This window comes from Peromyscus maniculatus, chromosome 1 (assembly GCF_049852395.1).
Source record: "Peromyscus maniculatus bairdii isolate BWxNUB_F1_BW_parent chromosome 1, HU_Pman_BW_mat_3.1, whole genome shotgun sequence".
Classification (NCBI taxonomy): Eukaryota; Metazoa; Chordata; class Mammalia; order Rodentia; family Cricetidae; genus Peromyscus; species Peromyscus maniculatus.
The window spans coordinates 31068447-31092474 of NC_134852.1; the positions used below are offsets into that span (position 1 = coordinate 31068447).

General features: G+C 54.2%; 1 protein-coding gene across 1 annotated transcript; it reads left to right on the plus strand.

The window, feature by feature from the left end:
- The first annotated feature begins 129 nt into the window (after positions 1-129).
- Positions 130-22450, plus strand: Cadm4 (cell adhesion molecule 4). Its single transcript, XM_076573311.1, has 9 exons — positions 130-252; positions 16172-16318; positions 16574-16726; positions 16977-17111; positions 17580-17744; positions 17837-17927; positions 19179-19351; positions 20736-20864; positions 21584-22450. The coding sequence occupies exons 1-9, from the start codon at positions 189-191 to the stop codon at positions 21691-21693; spliced, it is 1167 nt and encodes a 388-aa protein (XP_076429426.1). The 5' UTR covers positions 130-188; the 3' UTR covers positions 21694-22450.
- The last annotated feature ends 1578 nt before the right edge of the window (positions 22451-24028 follow it).

Below are 24028 nucleotides of genomic sequence, written 5' to 3' on the forward strand. Positions count from 1 at the left end.
CTGGGCCTCTCTGCCCCCGTCCCGGCCCCGCCCCTCACCCGACGCCACGCCCACCCAGGCGCGCAGTGGGCGGGGTCGAGGGCGGGGCCGGACTCGGGGGCGGGGCCGGCGGCGCGGGAGGTGCAGGTGCCGGGCCGGGAGCGAGCGGCGGCGGCGGCGGCGGCGGCGGCGGCGGTGGCGGCGGCACCATGGGCCGGGCCCGGCGCTTCCAGTGGCCGCTGCTGCTGCTGTGGGCGGCCGCGGCGGGGCCAGGTAGGGTGACGGGGGTGGGGGCCGGGTCGGCGGGCTGGATCGGAGTGACGAGGGAGGTGTGCGTATTGCAGTGGGGCTGAAGAGGGGGTCGCGCCGCGGTGACAGCTGGGTCGCCTGGGGGCCTGCAGAGGCCCAAACAATGCGCTGGGGGGGGGGGACTGCGGGAGACCCTCGTCTCCGGGACAAAGCGCAGCGCGGGCCAGGAGCCCGGAGCCGCGGGCAGGGGGGGGGGCGCGGGCCCCGGCCGCCGTGCCGCAGCCCCCCCACCCCGCACAGGCCCCGATCCCGCGGGGACAAAGGGCCTGAGACCCTTCCTCCCCCCATGTCCCCAAGCCCGCCTTCTCCAGGCCGGTCCCACTGTCCTTCCGTCCTGGTCTTTAGATCCTTCTCTCTCTGCTTTCTCCCCCCACCCTTGTCCTCCGTCCCTCAGTCTTCAAGTCCTGTCCTTCCTTCTGTCTGCCACCCCCTTCCTCCTTGTCTCCCCTCTCCCGTCTCTCCATTTTGCCTTTGTCCCCCACCTCTGTCCCTTTTTCCTGGGTCACTCTGCCCCCCCCATTCACTCTGCTCCGTCTCCTGTGTGGCTGCCCTCCCTCCATGTCCCCATTCACCATCTCGCTCCGTCTCCTTGACCCCCGTATCTCTTCCCTTCTCTTTCCCCATCTGCCTCATCCCCTTGTCTCTTCGTCCTACCATTCACCCATCTCTCCACCTAGCCGCCTCCTTTCTCCTTCCTATCCCACGGTCTCCCTGTCCCCGGACTGACTGCTTCCTCTCCCCGTACATCCTCCATCGAAGTATCCCTCTTTGCTCCTGGAAAGGAGAGTCAGGCAGGGCAGCGACAGTATAGATGTGTGAAGTGGGATAGGGAACAGTGGCATGTGGGCACACACGTGGATTCCACAAATGTCTCCCCAAACCCTCCCACCCGTTCACACACCCAGGCCACACTTCACAGAAGAGCCCCCTCCAGGACATCCACATGTCTTTCTCCCTCGCTGTGGGAAGCTCAAGACCCCCAAGACAGGGTGACCCTGAGGCTGGGGACAAGGTCAGGAAGTGTCACCTGAACGCTCACACTTACAGCCCTATGTGTCTCATATCCACCGTGGGACACTTATCCCGGGTGGGTCAAGTTACTTTGCCTGAGAATACCTGATGGAGAGGTGTCGAGCAGGACTGAGGTCTCCCACAGGGAGCTGGGGCCGGGTGACCCAGGGCTGGGAGCCGTCTTTCCTGGCCCCAGTTCTATCAAGTGACGGTGCTGAACTTTGCGATGTGAGAGCTAAGTTGAGTGTGGTCACACCTGCCACTCCAAGGGTTGCCTCGGAGGACGAGGCCGACATCAGAAGTTCTGCCTTTCTTCTGTAGACTTCTGTAGTGGCTTTCATCAGTCCCCCCTTTTGTAACGGGCATGCCCCAATTTCCCAGGTGAGGGCTTGGGACTCGTGGTACATTTCCATCCATTTTTATTTTTCTTTATTCTTCTGCATGGAAAGTAGGCTCCTGGAATCCTGGAGCCAGCGAGTCCAGTAAACAAAGAGCCTGGAGTGATTTAGAATGTTGACGCCCTTAGGACACTGCAAGTCTTTAGAACCTTAACACTGTTCCATTTCTAGACTGTGGTTGGTCATGGTGGCCTGTAACCCCAGCTCTGGAGGCTGAGGCAGGAACATGAGTTCAAGGCTTGCCAGGATCACTACTTAGTGATATTCAGTTTAGAAATAAAAGCATAAAAAGGGGGGTGGTGTATGCTAGGGAGAAAGCTTACTAGTAATAGGTGTCTAGAATCCACCAATGAGGGGCTAGAGGTGTGGCTCAGTGAGTACTTGTCTACAATTAGCAGCCAAGAAGGGTCTGGGAATATATAGCTCAGTGGCAATGCATTTGCCCAGCATGTGAGAGGCCCTAGGTTCAATCCCCAGTGCTGGAAGAAGAAAGACAAGATTCTTTATGATGGGACTGGGCTGTTGTAGTGTCTTGACATACTGAAATCATGAAATCTCTACCCATTGGGGTTGTGCAGCTCCTGGGCCCTTGTAGCCTCAGCTGACTTCCTATCCAGTGCTGGATTCAAATCTCGGGCACCATCTGGCAGATGGCTCTAAGCCTTGTCCCTGGTTTGATGTTAAAATCACTGCTTCCTGGCGCATTAATCCATTCTGTAAACGACCTCTAAATTACATGCTGTGGGGCTTTATGAGTGGAAGACAAGCGTGGTGTCTTGGGGAGAGCTCTGGGCTTGGGTCCTGGCCTCCTCTCTAGCATAGTTTAATGTCAGTCTCTGTCCTTTTATGGGCCTCAGTTTCTCCTTTTGGGGAGCATGGTCCTAAAGGGTCCCATTTATAGTACTTCTCATAGATATCTAGTTCCCTTTTCTCTTCCTTCCTTCCTTCCTTCCTTCCTTCCTTCCTTCCTTCCTTCCTTCCTTCCTTCCTTCCTTCCTTCCTTTCCTTCCTTCTCTCTCTCTCTCTCTCTCTCTCTCTCTCTCTCTCTCTCTCTCTTTCTTTCTTTCTTTCTTTCTTCCTGTTGTGTTTAGTTTTGTTTTTGTTTCTCCCCTGGCTGTCCTGGAACTCACTCTGTAGCCCAGTCTGGCCTCGAACTCACAGAGATCCACCTGCCTCTGCCTCCCGAGTGCTGGGATTAAAGGCATGCACCACCACCACCCAGCCCTTCTCTCTCTCTCTCTCTCTCTCTCTCTCTCTCTCTCTCTCTCTCTCTCTCTCTCTCTCTCTCTCTCTCTCTCTCTCTCCAATACAGGGCCTCACTATGTATAAAAGGCTTTTAAACTCACTGGTCTCAAACTCACGGCAATCCTCCTGCCTCAGACTCCCAAGTATTGGGATTACATGCTTGTGCTCCAATGTCCAGCTTTTTTTTTTTTAATTGAATCTTTACGAAGGGCCCTGACCACCCCCATTTTTAGGAAGTAGCAATGGTCCCTACATCTTACCCAGCCAGCAGGAAGGAGAGACTGGAGCCTATATTTGTGCCTTTCAAAAAAAGAAAGAAAGAAGGTATCCCATCTTTCCTGGATCACTCATCTGTTGAGAATATGAGACGAGGAGAATGAGGCTGATGTTGAGAGAAAAGGGTAGATAGAAATATGTTACAGGGCAGTTGAGCACAGAGATGCACATGGGGTTGGCGTGGGGGGACCCACAACAGGAAACTGGACCCGCAGCAGGAAGCTGATATGTAGATCCTGAGAATGAATAAAGAGGTTATTAAGACTTGGGGAGCCCTGTGGAGGGGGACTTTGTTGATCCCAAGTTAAGTTTCCCTTCTAGGGTGACTCACTTCTTCCCTGTTAACAGTTCTAAGCAACCACTTAGAGCATAGAGGGACCCTCCTTTCATCGTGACTCACCCCAAAGAATGGGTCTTGGGAGATATCTATCACTGACCCCGACCCACTCGTGGACTGGATGCCTGGGTCCCCGGAGTGTGGGGGTAGAGGTTAGGTTCCTCCACAGATTCCAAGACCTTAGACCCAGCGGGGCTCGGGCCCAGGGGTGGGTTAATGTCGTGCGAGCCTGGCCTGTCCCCGACTCGGGGAACACAAAGGCAGCTTTCTCTCTCTGGGTGTGTGTGTGTGCGCGTGTTGGGGGGGTTGCTGGATGTCGCCAGTCCCGCCAGCATCCAATGGCCCATGGCACCAGAGCCGGGGCACCCATGGTCTCTGCCTGTAGACGCTGGGCGCCTAGGCCTTTCTCTGGACACCCAGGGCAGTGGGATGGGCTGCTGGGGCTCCGTGGAGGGCGATACAGAAGGGTAACTGTGGCCAAGACTTGGAGAAGCAAAAATGAAAGGAAGCTTGCATTCTTCCAGGAACCCCACGCTCAGGGTGACCCTCTGAGGGACTCCGCACCCCCTGGCTGGGCCAGAAGCCTGGAATCCAGGGAGTCCTGAGTATCCCAGGAACGTGGGGGCCACAGGGAGGACTTTGTGTTAGGCCACTGACTCACCCCTGGACGCCCCCACCTAAGGCCCCGGTCCCCAGACACTCAGGATACAAAGGACAGAAGGCAGGATCATGGTTCAGGAATCCAAAGTTTTCAAGAGGGGAGAAGCCAGGGTTCAGATCTCCGTATCTGAGGGAGGAGGGGCTGGGGTCTGGACCCCTGTGTCAGAGGAGGAGACTGAGGTCTGGACCCCCGGGTCTGAGGGAGGAGGGCTGGGTCTGGATCCCTGGGTCTGAGGAGGAGGGCTGGGTCTGGACCCCCGGGTCTGAGGGAGGAGGGCTGGGTCTGGACCCCCGGATCTGAGGGAGGAGAGCTGGGTCTGGACCCCCGGATCTGAGGGAGGAGGGCTGGGCCTGGATCCCTGGGTCTGAGGGAGGAGGGCTGGGGTCTGGACCCCCGGGTCTGAGGGAGGAGGGCTTGGTCTGGATCCCTGGGTCTGAGGGAGGAGGGCTGGGCCTGGATCCCTGGGTCTGAGGGAGGAGGGCTGGGCCTGGACCCCCGGGTCTGAGGGAGGAGGACTGGGTCTGGACCCCCGGGTCTGAGGGAGGAGGGCTGGGTCTGGATCCCTGGGTCTGAGGGAGGAGGGCTGGGCCTGGATCCCTGGGTCTGAGGGAGGAGGGCTGGGCCTGGACCCCTGGGTCTGAGGGAGGAGGACTGTGTCTGGACCCCCGGGTCTGAGGGAGGAGGGCTGAGTCTGGACCCCGGATCTGAGGGAGGAGGGCTGGGGTCTAAGTCAGAGGTTTGAGGTGACTGGGCGTCTGTACTTCTGGGTACTGAGAAAAGGAAGAGAAGCTGAGACTCTTGGCTGAGGAGAAAGGGGCTGGGGGTTTCTGAGGGAGGTTGAGCTGGGACCCTGATGCCTAGGTCCTGCAAATACAGGCGCCTTCACAAGGCTGGTCTGCTGGAAGAATTGATGCTTTGTGCAACGATGCTCGGACTCCGCCATTGATGGGGGGCTGAGGGGGGGGTTCAGGCAGGACCCAGGAATGTACCAGCTTCCCGGGGGGGAAGGAAAGAGGCATGGTGCCAGGGGCCCCCTGGAGAACGGATACAGAGGGGGTGGCTATGACCTTCCCAGAACTGTGACCTTGAGAGTCCCTTGGGTATTCGCTGACTCAGGACCCAGGAAGTACTCCCCCATCCTGCTTAGTCTCTGTGGAAACATCCACCAGCTGTGCACTGTGGACCCCTGTCTCATGAGTCTGAGGGAGGAGGGCTGGCTGTGGACCCTGGGTCTGAGGGAGGAGGGCTGGTCCTGGACCCTGTCTGTGTCTGAGGGAGGAGGGCTGGCTGTGGACCCTGGGTCTGAGGGAGGAGGGCTGGTCCTGGACCCTGTCTGTGTCTGAGGGAGGAGGGCTGGCTGTGGACCCTGGGTCTGAGGGAGGAGGGCTGGTCCTGGACCCTATCTGTGTCTGAGGGAGGAGGGCTGGCCCTGGACCCCTGGGTCTGAGGGAGGAGGGCTGGGCCTGGACCCCTGGGTCTGAGGGAGGAGGGCTGGGCCTGGACCCTGTCTGTGTCTGAGGGAGGAGGGCTGACCCTGGACCCCTGGGTCTGAGGGAGGAGGGCTTACCCTGGACCCCTGGGTCTGAGGGAGGAGGGCTGACCCTGGACCCCTGGGTCTGAGGGAGGAGGGCTGACCCTGGACCCCTGTGTCTGTGGGAGGATGGCTGGGCCTGGACCCCTGGGTCTGAGGGAGGAGGACTACCCTGGACCCCCAGGTCTGAGGGAGGAGGGCTGACCCTGGCCCCCCGGGTCTGAGGGAGGAGGGCTGGGTCTGGACCCCTGGGTCTGAGGGAGGAGGGCTGGGCCTGGACCCCTGGGTCTGAGGGAGGAGGGCTGGGTCCTGGACCCCTGGGTCTGAGGGAGGAGGGCTTACCCCGGAGCCCTGGGTCTGAGGGAGGAGGGCTTACCCCGGAGCCCTGGGTCTGAGGGAGGAGGGCTGACCCCGGAGCCCTGGGTCTGAGGGAGGAGGTCTGGGGTCTGGAGCCCTGGGTCTGAGGGAGGAGGGCTGGGGTCTGGATCCTGGGGTCTGAGGGAGGAGGGCTGACCCCGGAGCCCTGGGTCTGAGGGAGGAGGGCTGGGCCTGGACCCCTGGGTCTGAGGGAGGAGGGCTGGGGTCTGGATCCTGGGGTCTGAGGGAGGAGGGCTGACCCCGGAGCCCTGGGTCTGAGGGAGGAGGGCTGGGCCTGGACCCCTGGGTCTGAGGGAGGAGGGCTGGGGTCTGGATCCTGGGGTCTGAGGGAGGAGGGCTGACCCCGGAGCCCTGGGTCTGAGGGAGGAGGGCTTACCCCGGAGCCCTGGGTCTGAGGGAGGAGGTTCCTGGGCCTGGGACAGTTGTTGCCTGTGTTTGTGAGTCTAGGGTGGAGGATGCTGAGTCTCTCCATGTCCCCCGACAACCCCTTTTCCACTTTGCTCCAAGCGCAGTCCCCATGATGACTTCTGGCTGTCAACACCATTTCAAAGTCCATGCCCCAGTCCCAAAGGCTCAGGCCCTCTCTGACCAGAAAGTCCCGCCCCCACCCCCCCTAACCAGAAACAAAAGCCTGGGCCAATTAGTATTCCAGGCAGAAACACGGTCGCTTACTGACTCTTCAGGAGGGGGAGGGAACTCAACAAAAGCCCCCCCACACCCCATCTGCACCCTCAAGCAGAGAGCAGTTGGAAAGTGGGAGAGGTGGATATGGGGGTCCCCATAGCTCCCCAGGAAATGGCAGACTTTGTCACTAACTCCTCTTGGATACCTCACTCTCCACATCTGTAAAATGGGGGCTAACGTCATATTAGCTGTGAGGGCTGGCGAGATAGTTGTTAAGACTTCATTTGGTTGGATTTTGTTTTGTTTTGTTTTTTGAAACAGTGTCTCATGTGGCCCAGGCTGGCCTCAGACTCGATGCTTAGTCAAGGATAACCTTAAACTCTTGGTCCTCCTGCCTCTATCTCCCAAATGCTAGAATTATGGGTATGCAGCGTCATGCCTAGCTTATGCAATAGCGGGGCTCAAACTCAGGACTTCAAGAAGTGCTAGGCAAGCACTCTCCCAAGGGAGCTACATCCCAGCACAAGATTATTTATTATTTGGGGATTTTGGTTTATAAAGCAAGGTGTTGCTACCAGGCCTTGGCTGGCCTGGAACTCTCTAAGTAACCAGACTGGCCTCACATCCTCAGAGATCTTTCCTGCCTCTGCCTCCAGGTTGCTGGTATGACAACCCCCATACCCAGCAAGATTTTTTTTTTTTTAAGTATTGACCATGCGGACTAGTTTTCATAAGACCTGGCTTGTTCCCAGAGCCTGTAATAACAGCCATCAAAGAGGAGTCTTCTCGAGTGTTGGGGGCAAGGCTGACTCCTGCGAAGCTATCTCCGGCATCACGGTCATCTCACAGATGGCGTGGACTCTGCTAATAAATAAATAAATAAAGGTTGGGGCACTTCCTCAAGGTCACATGGATGGCAAGAGCTGGAGCTGGGATCTGCCTGGCATTTACAATGAGATCCCCAGGCAGGGTGTGGCAGAGCATGTCCCCAGCACTAGGGAGGCTGAAGTGGGAGGTTCAGGAGTTCAAGGCCAGCCTGGCCTATAGAGTGAGTTTTAGCGTAGCGTGGTCTGCGTGGTGAGACCCAAACCAAAATAAAGCTGCGGTTCATAACTGTCTGGAAGCCCAAGCAAGATCCTACCTGAGTAGTATAGCGCCTTATGCAAGCTCTCTAAATGTTCTGTTTTTAATTTTTAAAATTTTGTTGTTATAGTCATTTATTTCTTGTGTATATGTGGGTCCTGGGGATCAAACTCGGCTTGCTGTCTTTACCCACAGAGCCATCTTGCAGCCTTGTTTTGTTTTTTGTTTGTTTGTTTGAGACAGGGTCTCTTTATTCTGTAGCCTTAGCTGGCCTTGAACTCACTGTGTAGACCAGGCTGGCCTTGAACTCACAGAGATCTCTCTGCCTCTGCTTCTGAAGTGCTGGGTTTAAACCATGCCTGGTGAATTTTGCACTGCTATGTGTGTGTGAGTGAGTGTGTGTGTGTGTGTGTGTGTGTGTGTGTGTGTGTGTGTGTGAGAGAGAGTGTGTGTGTGAGTGTGTGTGTGTGTGTGTGTGTGTGTGTGTGTGTGTGTGTGCAGGTGCCTTCAGAAGTCAGAAGGGGCATCGGGTCTCCTGGAGATGGATTCATAGGCAGTTGTGTGCAGTCTGATGTGGGCGCTGGGAACTGAACTCAGGTCCTCTGGAAGAACGGCAAGTGCTCCTGACCTCTGAACCATCTCTCCATTCCTGCTATTGTTTTTAAAAGATTTATTTTTAAAAATTTTGTGTGTTAGGATATGTACATGCAAATGCTGGTGCCTGCAGAGGCCAGAGGCATCAGGTCCCCTGGACCTGGAGCTCCGGGAAGTTGTGAGCTGTCTGTTGAGGGTGCTGGGAACTGAACTCAGATGGTCTGCAAGAGTCGAAGGCGACCTCTTAACTGCTGAACTGTCCATCTCCCCCACTGCCCCAGATTTGCATTTCCGAGACAGCGTCTCCTGCAGCCCAAGCTGGCTTCCAACAAGATACGTAAGGGAGGATGACGTTGAACCACTGACCCTCCCGCCTGGTGACTGAGGGCTATGCACACTTCCTGACCGGGTGTGTGTGGGTGGGTGTGGGTCACACACTCCCCTTCGTAGAGCCTCTACGTTATTTCCATAGAATACATCAACCAGTGGGAAGGAGACAGAAAGTGTTCTGGAGGCACAGAGACAGAGGGTGAGGGAAGGTCTTTTGGAGGAGGTCAGAGGTCACTGAAGGAGCACAGAAGACAGCCCTGAGATGGTGGGAGTTGTAGAAGAGGACAACCAGGCAGAGGGAACATGCGAAGGCCCTGAGAGGGGAGCAAATTCAATGTGCTTGAGGGACACTGAGGCCAGTTAGTCTAGAGGGCAGTGAACAGGAGAGGGGTGACCCCTGGGGCCTGTTCGCTACCTGGAAGGGCCCACACAGGGGTTTGTGACAGGCTGCCATGGGAGGGCTGGATGCTGCTGGTGCTGCTGGGCTGGGGTGGGCTTTGAGGTCTTCCACACCACTGGGCAAAGGCCCAGTCATCCGCAGCCCTGTTGGCTGATTTTAACATGGACGTGGTGGTCCACACATCACTCAGGAGGCTAAGGCAGGAAGGTCCCGTGTTCAAGAACAGCCTGGGTGTGAGAGGCAGGCATGGGGGATAATACCGTAAGCAGGTTCTTTGTGTGTCTGAGTGTGTACATGTTAGTGTGTGAACATTTGCATGCATGTGCACACGTGTGGAGGCCAGAGGTCCAGGTCACGTGACTTCCTCAGCCGCTCTCCACCTTGGTTTGTGCTTTTGCTTATATACTTATTTCATTTGAGGCAGAGTATCACTGTCACCTTTGCTTAGCTTAGCACTCACTGTGTAGCGCAGGCTGACCTCAAGCTCCTGGAGATCCACTTGCCTATTCCTCCTGAGTGCGGGGATTGAAGACACATGCCACCATACCTGACTCTCTCTCTCTTTTTAATTGGCTACATTTTTATTTTATGAGTGTGGGTGTTTTGGCCACATGTATATCTGTGTACCCGTACGTACCTGGTGTTCTCATAGTCCAGAGAAAAAGGTTCCCTGGAGCCGGAGTTTACAGATGGCTGTGAGCCACCGTGTTGATGCTGGGACTCGAACCCGGGTCCACTGAAAGAGCAGCCAGTGCACTCCACCTCTGAGCCATCTCGCCAGCCCCTGCATGTTAAAATTACGTGTATTTATTTATTTGAGTGCGTGTGGGGGAGTTGATGGCAGGTGTCATGACACTCGTGGAGGTCTGAGGACAACTTGCAGAGACTGGTTCTCTCCCTCCATCACATGGGTCCCAGTGATCGAACTCAGGTTGTCGGTCTTCGCGGCAAGCACCTTTACTCACTGAGCTCTATCGCTTGCCCCTCTTCCCCAACCCCCACCCCCCCTTTTTGACACAGGGTCTCTCAAGGAACCTGGAGCATACCAATTTGGCTAGAGCAGCTGACTAGTAAACTCTGGGGATCCTCCTGTCTGCACCCCCCACCCCACCCCAAGCCCCTGGCTTACAGGTGCGTGCCTGCTTTATTTGTCTGCTGGAAATCAGGCCTCGCACTTGATAAACAGCAAGCATTTTATCCACGGCAGCATCTCTAGTTCCCTGAGTCCCATTTTGAAAAGTGCATCTATGGGGTGAGAGGGTGGCTGGAGAGATGGTTCAGAAGTGAAGAGCAATGTTACCCTTGCAGGACCAAGGCTTGATTCCCAGCACCCACAGGGCAGCTAACAACCATCTGCAGTGGTTGGTTCCAGTTCCAGGAGATCTGACGCCCCTTCTGGCCTTTCATCCCAGCAATTGGGAGGCAGAGCCAGGCGGATCTCTGTGAGTTCGAGGCCAGTCTGGTCTACACAGTGAGTTCCAGAACAGGCTCCAAAACTACACAGGGAAACCCTGTCTCAAAAAAACAAAAAAACAACAACAACAAAAGAACAGCAAAACAATGGCCCAGTGGTTAAGAGCACATACTATCCCTGCTGAGGACCTGAGTTCTGATTCCCAGCCCCCAAGTGGGGTGGCTCAAAATCACTTGCAACTCCAGCTTCCAGGGATCCAAACCCTCTGGTCTCCTAGGGCACCTGCAGCATGTGCACACACCCACACACAGACACATCATGCACATAAGGAAAAAACAAAATAAATCTTAAATGTAAAAGAGTCCCCCTAGTCAGGCACAGTGGTACAAACTTTTAATCCATCTACATATCAAGTTCCAGGTCAGCCAGGGCTACACAGTAAGACTGTACCTAAAAAAAGAAGCAGCCGAGTGGTGGTGACGCACACCTTTAATCTGAGCACATGGGAGGCAGAGGCAGGTGGATCTCTGTGAGTTTGATGCCAGCCTGGTCTACAGAGTGATTTCTAGGACAGCCAGGGCTGCACAGAGAAACCCTGTCTTGAAAAATAAAGTAGAAGAGGAGGAGGAGAAAAAAGAAAGAAAAGGAATGAAAAAGAAAAATCCATATAATCTGGGCATGGTGGCAAGTCTGTTACCTTAGCATTCAGGAGGCAAAGTCAAGACAGTCGTGTGTTACAGGTCAGCCTGGACATGAGAGGCAAGCTTGGAAGTTGAGACCCACAAATAGGTTCTGGAGAGATCCAGATGAGAGATGAGGCCAGGATTCTGGGAGACAGACAAAGCCACATGGATTCCGACATGTGTAAGAGGTAAAATATGCAGACATTGCTGAAGGGATGGGTGTTAGGGCTGAGGAAGAGGTCAAACACTTGGGTGGCTTGTCGTCTTTTGGCCTGAGCAACCGACTGCACTTACAAAAATGTAGGGAAGAAAATATTTGAGGTGAAGATTGAATGTGTTGTGTTTGTCATTCTGGGAGACACTAGATAAAATCCAAAGGGTGGTTCAGACATCACCAACATAAAAAAAAAAAAGTCCAGAATTGGAAAGTGTGTCCACTCCACATCACCACCAAAGACCCGGACACTTCCAACTCTTGGTTCCATCACTCCATTGTCACTGGGACCCCAAATGGCTGCCAGCATCCCACAATCCCATCCTGGTTCCAGGATGTGTGAGGGTGTCCCAGTAGAAACTTCCCTGACACTCAAGGGCTGCACATACCGGACAACATACTACAAGGCAGAACGGAAGACACAAGAGAAACGCTCGGCTTATTTTGTTTCTTCGAAGCAGAGGCGCTTTTAATATAGCCCTGGATGGACTGGAAAACCTCCTTCCACAGCGTCCCTAGTGCAGAAATTACAGGTGTGCTCTGCCATGCCCAGCCATTAATAATTTAAAGACAGTTGAAATGGCTACAGTGCCTCATATCTATCTCGTGGCACTCAGGAAGTGGAGGCTGCCACGCTACAGGAAAAACCAAGGCAAATAGTGAATTCCAGGTTCAGGGAGACTCCTTGCCTCAAAGGACAAAGGTGGTGAGTGACAGAGGGGTTATTCAATCCTAATGCCCTCCTCTGGATTCTGTGCAGACACTCACACGAGTACACACACACACACACACACACACACACACACACACACACGCACGCACGCACGCACGCACGCACCTAAATTATAAATAAGTATAAATCCAGAGACTGGAGAGATGATTCTGTGCTTAAGAATACTGGCTGCTTTTCCAGAGGACCCGGGTTTCATATCCAACACCCACACCAACTCCCAACTGTCTGTAATTCCCTTTCCGGGATTCAGATGCCCTCTTCTGGCCTCTGTGGCCACCAGACACACAAATGGTGCATTCACATGCAGGCAGGCAAAAACACCTGTATATATGAAATAAAATTGAAAGATAAGTAAATCAATCAATCAATCAATCAATCAATAATTCTGGCCAAATAACTGGCCATCCACCGTAGAACATGTCTCTAATTCCAGAACCAGAGAGGCTGAGACAAGAACGTCACCTGAGTCCTAAAGCTCAGAACCTCTGGGCAACCTAGTGAGATGAGAAATCAGCAAACAGATAGAAAAAAAAAAAACAATATAGCTTCTTGCCATGGCAAGCCTCTCACAGCATAGTCCATAACCCTTCACCAGTGCTGGACATTTACCCAGATGGCCGGGATGTGGAGGCAGGCCAAAAGGTCAGAGGGTCCTGGCTTTGGCAGTTTTGACTATGGCCAATTTCCTCACCTACACACTGGGACTTGGGATGAGAGGCTCTGAGATCAGTATCTGGCACAGATTCATTATCAGGGAATTGGGAAAACAGGGCTTGAAATAGAGCCCCCCTGCCAGGCAGTGGTGGTGCACGTCTTTAATTTGAGCACTCAGGAGACAGAGGCAGGCGGATCTCCGCCTGGTCTACAGAGCAAGTTCCAGGACAGCCAGCAGGGCTACACAAGAAACCCTGTCTTGAAAAACAAAAACAAAAAGAAAGAAAGAAAGAAAGAGAGAAAGAGAGAAAGCGAGCCCCCTTTTCTGCATTGTGAAGATCAGTCGGGAGGGACAGGAGCTCCAGCAGCACACGCTCATCAGTGGTAGCTATGGCAGTGCTGTTACCTTGGGAAAGAAACTGAGGTTCTGGGACACTGATGCTAGTTAGCGTTGGCTTTCAGCTTCCTTTCTTTGCTAATGGAAATGGAACCCATGACCTTGCCCAGGTCAAGCAAATACTGAGCCATGCCCTCAGGCCCTCACTGGGGGATTCTAGGCAGGGGCTCTACCACTGAGCCACACCCCCAGCCCCTCACTGGGGGATTCTAGGCAGGGGCTCTACCACTGAGCCACACCCCAGCCCCTCACTGGGGGATTCTAGGCAGGGGCTCTACCACTGAGCCACACCCCCAGCCCCTCACTGGGGGATTCTAGGCAGGGGCTCTACCACTGAGCCACGCCCCCAGTCCAATATTACCTTTTAGCCCTGTAATTTGTTCTTGTAATAGTTATTCAAGGTGGGCTAACTGCTGTCACAAATAATCCCAAACTCTTAATGTGTTAACAAAAACTCAATCTGAGTTGAGCATTGTGGTGCACACCTTTTAAATTTTTTATTTTATTTACTTGTTTTCCAGACTTTGTTTTCAGACAAGGTTTACTTGTGTAGCCCTGGCTGTCCTGGAACTTGCTCCGTAGATCAGGCTGGCCTCAAACTTGGAGATCCACCTGCCTCTGCCTCCCGAGTGCTGGGGTTAAAGGTGTGCGCCACCAAGTCAGATGTGGTGGTGGCGGCGGCGGCGGCGGCGGCGGCGGCGGCGGCGGCGGCGGCGGCGGCGGCGGCGCACGCCTTTAATCCCAGCACTCGGGAGGCAGAGGCAGGTGGATCTCCGTGAATTTTAAGCCAGCCTGGTCTATGGAGCAAGTTCTAGGTAAGGCAAGGCTGTATAGAGAGACCGTGTCTCATGAAAATGTCTAAGGCAGGGCTGTGGAGGACACTCGGATGAGGAGCTCTTTCTCGTGTGAGACCCCGCTCTTCCATGTGCTTCCTGGGTTGTTCTGGCCCTGTTCGTGTGCACACTTGTGTTCAGTGGTAGGGGAGAAAGACAAGGCAGGAAGAATTGTATCCAGCACTATAGCCATTGGCCCCCAATCAGTCACGTGGCCACACCCAGCCACAGGGATGCTAGGGGAAATTAGCATAGGCGTGTGACAGAGCCAGGACGTTACGTGGAACAGACCACTCAGAATGTAGAAAAATGACGGACGAGAGCCCGGGGGCAGTGCTGTACACTCGTAACCATACCACGGTGGACGCTGAGGCAGGTGGATTAGGAGTACAAGAGCAGCTTGACTTACATGGTGAGACCTTGTCTCCGAACACCAAAACGGTGGGGGAAACTCGCTATTTACTCAGATTGTGGGTGGGAGGTTTAGATTGAGTCAGGTGGGCAGACTTCTCTCGGTTTACACTGGAGCCACCTGGGGTTCAGTTGGAGTGTGAGATTCAAGGTGGCCTCCATCACAGGATGGGTGGCAGATGCCTCAAAGAGGCTATTCTGGGTATTTTTACCAACAGTCTCTGGGTGACAGATGGCACACAGGAAGCTGTTAGACATCTTTAAGCCTGGGCTTTGTGACTCTTACTAGATTATTTCTAACAAAAACACCTCTCCCTCCCCAGCTTGGTCTCCTACTGCTCCCTATGTAACTGAGGATGACCTTAAACTTCTGACCCCCTGCCTTGATCTCAAGCCCTGGGATTGCAGGCATTCACCACCACACTCAGTTTATGCTGTGCGGGGGACCTAACTCAGAGCTTCATGCCTGCTAGGCAGGTACTCTAGCTACAGACATCCCCACCCCAGTGTGTGTGTGTGTGTGTGTGTGTGTGTGTGTGTGTGTGTGTGAGAGAGAGAGAGAGAGAGAGAGAGAGAGAGAGAGAGAGATCTTTTGTCTTTCAGACAGGGTCTTGCTTTTGATATATCCCAGCCCTGCACTCCAGACCCTTCCTGCCTCTGCCTCCCAAGGACTAGAATTTTCAGGGCTACATCTACCAGGTTCTCTTGGTCACTGCAAGTCCTAAGTTGGCCCAGATTCAGGATGGTGAGCCTCCTGAATGGGACGGTCAGCTGAATCCGCTTGCAGAGGATCTCTGTAGACCAGGCTGGCTTGGAACACAGGGAGAGAATTGAGGGAGGAGAGGGAAAAGGAATTTGTAACCGGATGTGATGATGTAAACCTATAACTCCAGCACTGGAGAGGCACAGGCAGGGAGATCCTGTCAATTCCAGGCCAGCCTGGTCTATATATGTTCCAGATGTGGGAAGACAACCCATCCAATGAGCCTCAGTGGGTGCCCGGGTGTGAAAGACGTCAGCCTCCCACGCTGGGCGAACTCCGGCTCTGAGATCCAACGGGGATTTCTCCTGTCAGAGCCTCCAGTTCCTGTCCATCTTCCTGGCAGTTCTCCCCCCTCCCTCTTGCTCCTAACGCCCTTGTGCTACCACAGACACACGCCAGAGTCTTGCCTCGGCTCCTCTGGAGACCATTCTGCCTCTCCAGACTGGAGAGAGAGGACTAACGGCCAGGTTTGGTGGCTCACACCTGTAATCTCAGCACTCACGAAGCTGAGGCAGGAGGGTTGCCATGAGTTTGAGGCTAATCTGGGCTGCAGGGTGAGAGACTATTCTCAACAACAAACCGGGATCAGAGTTCAGTAAGTGCAAGGATCAGAGTTCCAGTCCCCAGTACCCACATAAGTCGGCTGTGGTCCTGGAAGCTTGCACCAAAAACAGAGATGGGATCCTCAGAGTAAACTGGCTAGTGGACCTGCTGTTTATCAATCCCAACCCGGATCTGTCATCTCTGGGTTCCACTGAGAGACCCTGCTTCAATGAATAAGGTGAAGAACCTTAGAGGAAGACTCCATAGGTCAGCCTTGGATCTCAACACACGCATGTGAACACGCGCGCACACACACACACACAACTGAATGTCATCTCAGGGACTCTTCCATCTGTTTCTCTTGGTTCAGGAACGGGACAGGAAGTGCAGACAGAGAATGTGACAGTGGCCGAGGGTGGGGTGGCTGAGATCACCTGCCGTCTGCATCAGTATGATGGGTCCATAGTTGTCATCCAGAACCCAGCCCGGCAGACCCTCTTTTTCAATGGCACCCGAGGTGAGTGCGGGGACCCTTGACACCTGTGACCTCAAAGAGGACACATCTACACTTCTGACGGGCAACAGGGCTGAGAGCCTTTGCTCTCAGGGTCCTGCGGGGGGCGGGGGTGTGTGGGGCGGCGCTGGAATGGGTTCCCAAGGGAACAAACAGTTGAATAAGCCATGTCTGGGGGAAGGTAGGGGGCTGCGTCTGTCCTGGAGGGTAGCTGTCTGGAGACCAGAAGCCCCAAGGTTGAAGCCCTCTTCACTGTAGCTCTCAAGGACGAGCGATTCCAGCTGGAGGAGTTCTCCCCGCGTCGAGTGCGCATCCGGCTCTCCGACGCCCGCCTGGAGGACGAGGGCGGCTACTTCTGCCAGCTCTACACGGAGGACACCCACCACCAGATCGCCACGCTCACTGTCCTAGGTACTGGCCTTCCCCCTCTCAGAGCCTCACTCATTCATTCTCTGCTTCTCGCTTGTCCTGAGACCTATGCGCCCTGGACGTCTGGCTCCACCAGACCTCTGGTCTCTGCGCATGACCCCTGCCACCTGTGGGACCCTGGCTCCCTCTGGTCCCTAGGATCCAGCAGCCAGATTGACTTGAGCCTACCTCGGTGCCTCCCTTGACCCCCTCCCCTCCCCTCCCCAAACACCCGCGCCCCTTTTCCGCGCAGTGGCTCCGGAGAATCCTGTGGTGGAGGTCCGAGAGCAAGCGGTGGAGGGCGGCGAGGTGGAACTCAGCTGCCTGGTTCCGCGGTCGCGCCCCGCAGCGGTTCTGCGCTGGTATCGCGATCGCAAGGAGCTGAAAGGTACCCAGGGCGAGGCAGGCAGGGAGGAAGAGCAGGGCGGGGGTGGGGTGGGGTGGGGGCTCCGGGCTTGGGAAAGAGGCGGGGCTAAGGGTGGGCGGGGCCTGGAGAGTAGCGCACCGGTTCTCACGGACGCTTTCCATTTGCTGTTCAACAGTTGAGCCAGGCGTGATGGCACACGCCTGTCATCCCAATCTTTGAGAGGTGGAGGGAGGAGGATTAGGAGTTCAAGATCATCCTCGGCTACATAGCGAGGCCAACCTGGACCACTCCAGACCCTGTCTCAAAACAAACAAAGCGAAACTAACAAAACTTAGACCAGGCTCCTAAGGGGTGGGAGAGACAGGGGGTGTGGCTAGGTGAAAAAAGGCCAGGCTTTTAGTTAGGAATATGGCTTGGCCAGCAGGCTACATTGGGATCAGGAGGCAGGGCAGAACCCCTGGCCTGACGTTTCTGGCCTGGGTCCGGCAGGAGTGAGCAGCGGCCAGGAGAACGGCAAGGTGTGGAGCGTGGCGAGCACCGTGCGGTTCCGTGTAGACCGCAAGGACGACGGCGGTATCGTCATTTGTGAGGCGCAGAACCAGGCGCTGCCCTCGGGACACAGCAAGCAGACGCAGTACGTGCTGGATGTGCAGTGTAAGTACTCTGGGGTCTGCACGCCGGCCGCCCGGCCCTGGAGGTCCCCCACCCCGCAGAATGATCTCTCATTTTCCCCTCCTGCGCTGCAGACTCCCCCACGGCGCGGATCCATGCCTCTCAAGCTGTAGTGAGGGAGGGAGACACGCTGGTGCTGACGTGTGCTGTCACAGGGAACCCCAGGTGAGATCTAACTTCTGGCTCCCAAGGGGTGAGGAGACTTGGGGCTTGCACTCCTGGGTCCTATGGAAAAAGATAGTGAGGCCGGACTCCTGATGAAAAGGGCTTGGAAGCGGTGAATTCTCAAAGCTCTGGCTACATGCAGAAGCTGGCCTCAAGCCTGTCACTTGGTTTTCCACAAGAAAAGGGCTGAGAGATGGTCCTTTTGTTTGGTTTTGTGTTTTGGGTTTTTGTTGTTGTTGTTTGTTTGTTTGTTTGTTTGTTTGTTTCTCAAGACAGGGTTTCTCTATGTAGTTTTGGTGCCTGTCCTGGAATTCACTTTGTAGCCCAGGCTGGCCTTGAACTCACAGAGATCCGCCTGCCTCTGCCTCCCGAGTGCTGGGATTAAAGGTGTGTGCCACCACCGCTGGACTGAGGTGGCCCTTTTTATTAAAAGGAAGGAAGGAAGGAAGGAAGGAAGGAAGGTAGGAAGGAAGAAAAAAAGGAAGGAAGGAAGGTAGGTAGGCAGGTTATGGCCAGGTGGTGCCAGGCGGTGGTGGCTCTCGCCTTTAATCTTAGCAATCGGGAGGCAGAGGCAGGCGGATCTCTGTGAGTTCGAGGCCAGCCTCGTCTACACAGTGAGTTCCAGGACAGCCAGAGCTACACAGAGAAACCCTGTCTTGAAAAACAAAACAAAACAAAAAATTATGGGGCCCAAGGAATGGCTCAGCTGTTCATCCAGAAGACCCTGGTCCAAATGCCAGCGCCCATGTAGTAGTGGCTTGCAGTCCTCTGTAACTCCGGTCACAGGGGATCCGACGCCCTCTTCTGGCTTCTGGGGGCACTGCAGGCCCGAGGTGCACTGACATACATGCAGATAAAACCCCATACACATACATACTTTTAAAAATATATGTTTGCGAGAGGTGGTACGCATACCACTGCGCATGCAGGGAGGTCAGAGGACAACTCGTGAGAATTGCCCTTCCACTGTGTGGGTCCCAGGAATCTCATTCATAATCAGGCTTATCGGCAAGTGTCTACCTTTTGAAACATTTCACAGACAGAGTTGTCGGGTCTTCTTCATTCCCTTTCATTGCTGGGGATTGAACCTGGCACCTTATACATAGCTGGTACAGGGTCTACCATTGGAACACACACACACACACACACCAGCAGTGACAGTGGAAGTTAATGCTGGATCGGAGCTGCATATCCAGATTCCTGGAGAAGTCAGATTCTTGGGTTGCTAACTCTGTTTTTACCCATGGCCAGGCCAAGCCAGATCCGCTGGAACCGGGGGAATGAGTCTCTGCCGGAGAGAGCGGAGGCGGTGGGTGAGACGCTCACCCTGCCGGGCCTGGTATCTGCAGATAACGGCACCTACACCTGCGAGGCGGCAAACAAGCACGGCCACGCGAGGGCGCTCTACGTGCTTGTGGTCTACGGTGAGGGCGGAGCGTGTCAGGCCTGGGGGCGGGGCCGGGCCGGGCTACAGGGCGTGAGGGCGGAGCCTGAGCAAAGAGGTCGGTTGCGTGGTTAAGTAGCCCAGGGGTGGGGAACAATTTGAGTCAAAAGAAAAGGAACATGCTAGCTGACCATGGCGGACTCTACTGTTATCCCAGCGCTTTGGAGGCGAAGGGATCACTCATTCGAGGCCAGCCTGAACTAAATAACCAGTCTACCAAAAAAGGGCGCTTGGAGGGGGTGTTGGCTGGAGGTGTAGCTCAGTTAATAGAGTGCTTGCTTTGCTCGTGTGATAAAGCTTGGATGCAGTTCCCAGTACCACATAAATCCGATACCATGCCTGTAATCCCCGAACTCTGGAGGTTGAGGAAGGATAAGAAGTTCAAGGCCATCTCCATCAACTTAAAAAAAAAATTTAATTTAACTTTATTTTATGTGCATTAGTATGAGGGTGTTGGATCCCCAGGAACTGGAGTTACAGACAGTTATGAGCTGCCATGTGGGTGCTGGGAATTGAACCCAGGTCCTCTATAAGAGCAGCCGGTGCTCTAAACCGCTGAGCCATCTCTCCAGCTCCACTTTCATCGATTTTTAGACCAGTCTATAATACAGGAGACATTCTTTAAAAAAGAAAAAAAAAAAAATCAAACCAGACGGGTCTACATAGTGGAAGCCTAAATCCTAGCTAGCTGGAGCTACATAGTGAGACCCTGTCTCAGTAAACACACAACAGGGGTTGGAGAGATGGCTCTGTGGTTAAGTGTGCTTACTGCTTTTGCTGAGGACCAGGGCTGGATTTTCAGCACCTGCGTGACAGTTCACAACTCTATAATTCACGTTCCAGATCCAGTGTCCTCGTACTTGGTGCACATAAATCCACGCAAGCACCGAAACATAAAATTAAGTAAAATGGGGGCTGGAGAGATGGCTCAGAGGTTAGGAGCACTGGCTGTTCTTCCAGAGGACCGGGGTTCAATTCCCAGTACCCACATGGTGGCTCACAGCCATCTGTAATGGGATCTGGCTTCCTCTTCTGGCCTGCAGGGATACATGCAAACAGAACACTGTATACATAAAAAATAATCCTTAAAAAAATTAAGTAAAATGTTTTTTAAAACCCCAAAGCTAGAGTGGGACGTGTTACTTCTGGCTTAGGGGTGAAAAGGTGAGGCGGTTCATAGATACTCGGAATGGAAGACCCACGAGTGTAAAAGCCAAGGATTCCCGGAGGAACTGGAGCTAAAGAAAAATGGGCTACAAACGGCAGGCATTTTTGAGGAGCGAAGCTGTGTGCAGAATAGTTCAATGGCCTGGCAGCAGCAGGCCGGGTTAGGACCTTCTCTGACGACCTCGTCCCTCTGACAGACCCGGGCGCAGTGGTAGAAGCCCAGACATCGGTCCCCTACGCCATTGTGGGCGGCATCCTGGCGCTACTCGTGTTTCTGATCATATGTGTGCTAGTGGGCATGGTCTGGTGCTCCGTCCGACAGAAGGGTAAGTGGGGGGCACCTGAACTCATCGGAGGGTGTGGTCGGTATGATGCTGGAAAACAAGGGGGCGGAGCCTAGACCCTAGACTGGATTCGAAATCGCGCCATATTTTACACCAATACTCTGTAGGGGAAGGGCTTGGGGCCCTGGGCTCTGAAAGGGCTGAAATTTAGTAGAATTAAGGGGAGGGATTTTGAGTAATTTATTTTTCAAATAGTTGGATTTATTGACAGCATAGACGTAAGGGAATAATATCAGAAAAGAAACGGGAGGGGAAGGGGGAGGGGAGAAGGGTCCTGGGATAGGGCTCAGTCGATAGACTGTGTAGCAAAGCCGTGGACTCCGTCCTCCAACACTGCACAAAATGGATCGTGGTGGGGCATGCTTCTAACCCCAGTTTTGGGGAGGTGGTGGCAGAAGTATGCAAAGTTCAAGGCCACTTGAAGCTTATCTGGGAAACTGGAGACCCTGTCTCAAAACCGGAGGCGGGGCAGTTGGAGGGATAAGGGTGGGTTTTTTCTGTGAACTTTTGGAGTCTTCCTAATTCTGCTTTTACCTCTTTCTCTGCCTCTGTCGCGTGCTTCACTCAACTTGCCTCTGGTTCCCTTTCTCCTCCGTCCTTCATGTGATGTGTCTCTTGCCGGTCTCCTTCCCCTATATCCACTTCCTGGGTCCACATACACAACACAACCCTCCGCCCTGGGGGCATCTTTCTTCCCTCAGGCTCCTATCTGACCCATGAGGCCAGCGGCTTGGACGAGCAGGGAGAAGCCAGAGAAGCCTTCCTCAACGGCAGCGACGGACACAAGCGGAAAGAAGAATTCTTCATCTGACCCCACCCCCACCCACCGCCAGCTGCACGGAACCAGCAAAGACATTGACCAGAGTCCGGGATGGCGGGCTTCTCCCCCCACAGCTAACACCTCAGGCGCTTGGGCAGGGATTGGGGGTGTTGGACGCCTGGACCTCTCCCAGGGACAAAGGCTTAGGGTCCAGAGGCTTAGGGTCCCCTAGAGGAGACAGGGACCGAAGGTCCCTTCTAGACCCCAAGTCCAGGGAGGGGTAATAGGGATTTGGGTTGGGGGAAGAAAACAGGGGAAGGCCAGAACCCCTAGGCAACAGAACCAGGTCTTGTGGGGAGGGAGTCAGATTCTGGGAAGGGTGGGGTGGGCAGGGAAGGGGAACACAGATTTCTTAGGGGTCCCAGACCCCATGCCAGCCATTGTAAGAGTTCCACAGAGCTCTGGGCACCTCTTTGCAAAGCCATGTTCGCACGGTGGGGGGAGGGGCGGGGAGGGCGTGGAAACGGGAATTCTGTGTCTTTGTGTGAAAACTCTGATGGGGGCAGTGAGGGAAACGACCCCAGCTTTTATCCAGTCCCCCTTCCGGGTTCCTGGGCGGCTCCCCTCCCCTCCATCTCCACCCCCATGTCTTTCCCCTCCCATATTTGTCTGTCCACCCACTCCTGGGGGGGCCTTCTCCATCTCTCCTCCAGGCCCCCCGGGGAGGGGGAAAGGAGTTTGGAAGGGATGTGTGGTCTCTATGGTTTTATATATAATATATTAAAAAATCAAAAATCTGTATGAAAAATATCAGATTGCACCCCTCTCCCCTATTCCTGGCTTTTGCCCCTTTTTCTTGTTTAAAAAAACAAAACAAAACACATTTTTGTACGGGGCGGGGAGGGGGTAGGGAGGGGGTTTGGCAATCCCACTAACCACCATTAAACTGAGGAGAGAACAAGTGTTTGGGGTGGTTGTGTGTGTCTGTCCACTACTCTACACCAGGAGGGGGGGGAGATGCAGTGGTGGGGAGGGGAGTGACATGGATTCCGATACACAGGAAGGTAAAGGGGCCAGACCTCAGCAAGGCCACCTCTATCCACTCCAGTTCAGCAGGAATCTGAAATTTGATCCTGTTCTAGGCACTAAGGACTCAGGGTGAAAAGGGGACCCTATGCTGACCTTCATGAAACTTTGATGAAGGAAACAGACTCAGCAAGGTAGCAAAGAAAACAATTTTAATGGTGGTGGTGCACACCTTTAGGGAGGCAGAGGCAGGCGGATCTCTGTGAGTTTGAGGCCAGCCTGGGCTACAGTGAGTTCCAGGACAGCCAGGGCTACACAGAGAAACCCTGCTTTGAAAAACCAAACCAAACCAGAAGACAGTTTCCGAGCTAGGAACAGTGGCACACATCTGCAACCCTCAGGGAGTGGAGGCACAAGGGCCTAAGCAAATCCCAGGCAGCTTGGTCTACACAGCAAGCTCCTGGCCACTCCGAGCTGCTTAGCAAGACGACGTGTCCCCTCCCCCCAAACAAGAAAGCTTAATGCTTTCTTTAAAATTGGAAGCCAGGCAGTGAATCCCAGCACTCGCGAGGCAGAGCCAGGTGGAAAACTCTGTGAGTTTGAGGCCAGCCTGGTCTACAGAGCGAGTTCCAGGAAAGGCGCAAAGCTACACAGAGAAACCCTGTCTCGAAAAACCAAAATAAATAAATAAACAAATAAATAAATAAATAGAATTGTAAAGAAGGCCATTAAGATGCCAGCTGAGTGTCTTAGTCCTTTAGAGGCTGAGGTAGGAGACTGAGTTTAAGGCCAGCCTGGGCTACACATTAAGTTCCTGTCTAAAAAAAGAAGCTGGGGGGTGGGGGTGGCTCACAATTTTAATCCCAGCACTTGGGAGGCAGAGGCAGGTGGATCTCTGAGTTCGAGGCCAGCCTGGTCTACAGAGCAAGTCCCAGGACAGCCAAGGCTACATGGTGAAATTCTATCTCAAAAAACAAAACAAAACAAACGAACAAACAAAAATCACACATCTTTAATCCCAGCTCCTCAGAGACAAGAGGCAGGTAGATTCCAGTAGCCATCTTGGTCTACATAGCAAGCCTCAGGCGAGTGAGGGGGGTGGGGTGTGTAGGGGTGGGTGGGGGAAGGGGAAGTGGGGGGGTTGGGGGGCGGCTACTGTTTGGTACAAAGTGAAGGAGACAGAAAGGAGCACAAAGTCCCAGGCACTCTTCACCCACCTTCACCCACCATCAAAAGTGCATCATTTATTGAAACAGGTGCTGTGTCAGTTCCCTAATTAACTCGGTCTGCAGAGGCTGTATCACCCAGGAAGGTCCCTCAGATTGACATCAGTGCTGAGATGGAGGAAGCACAGAGTGTG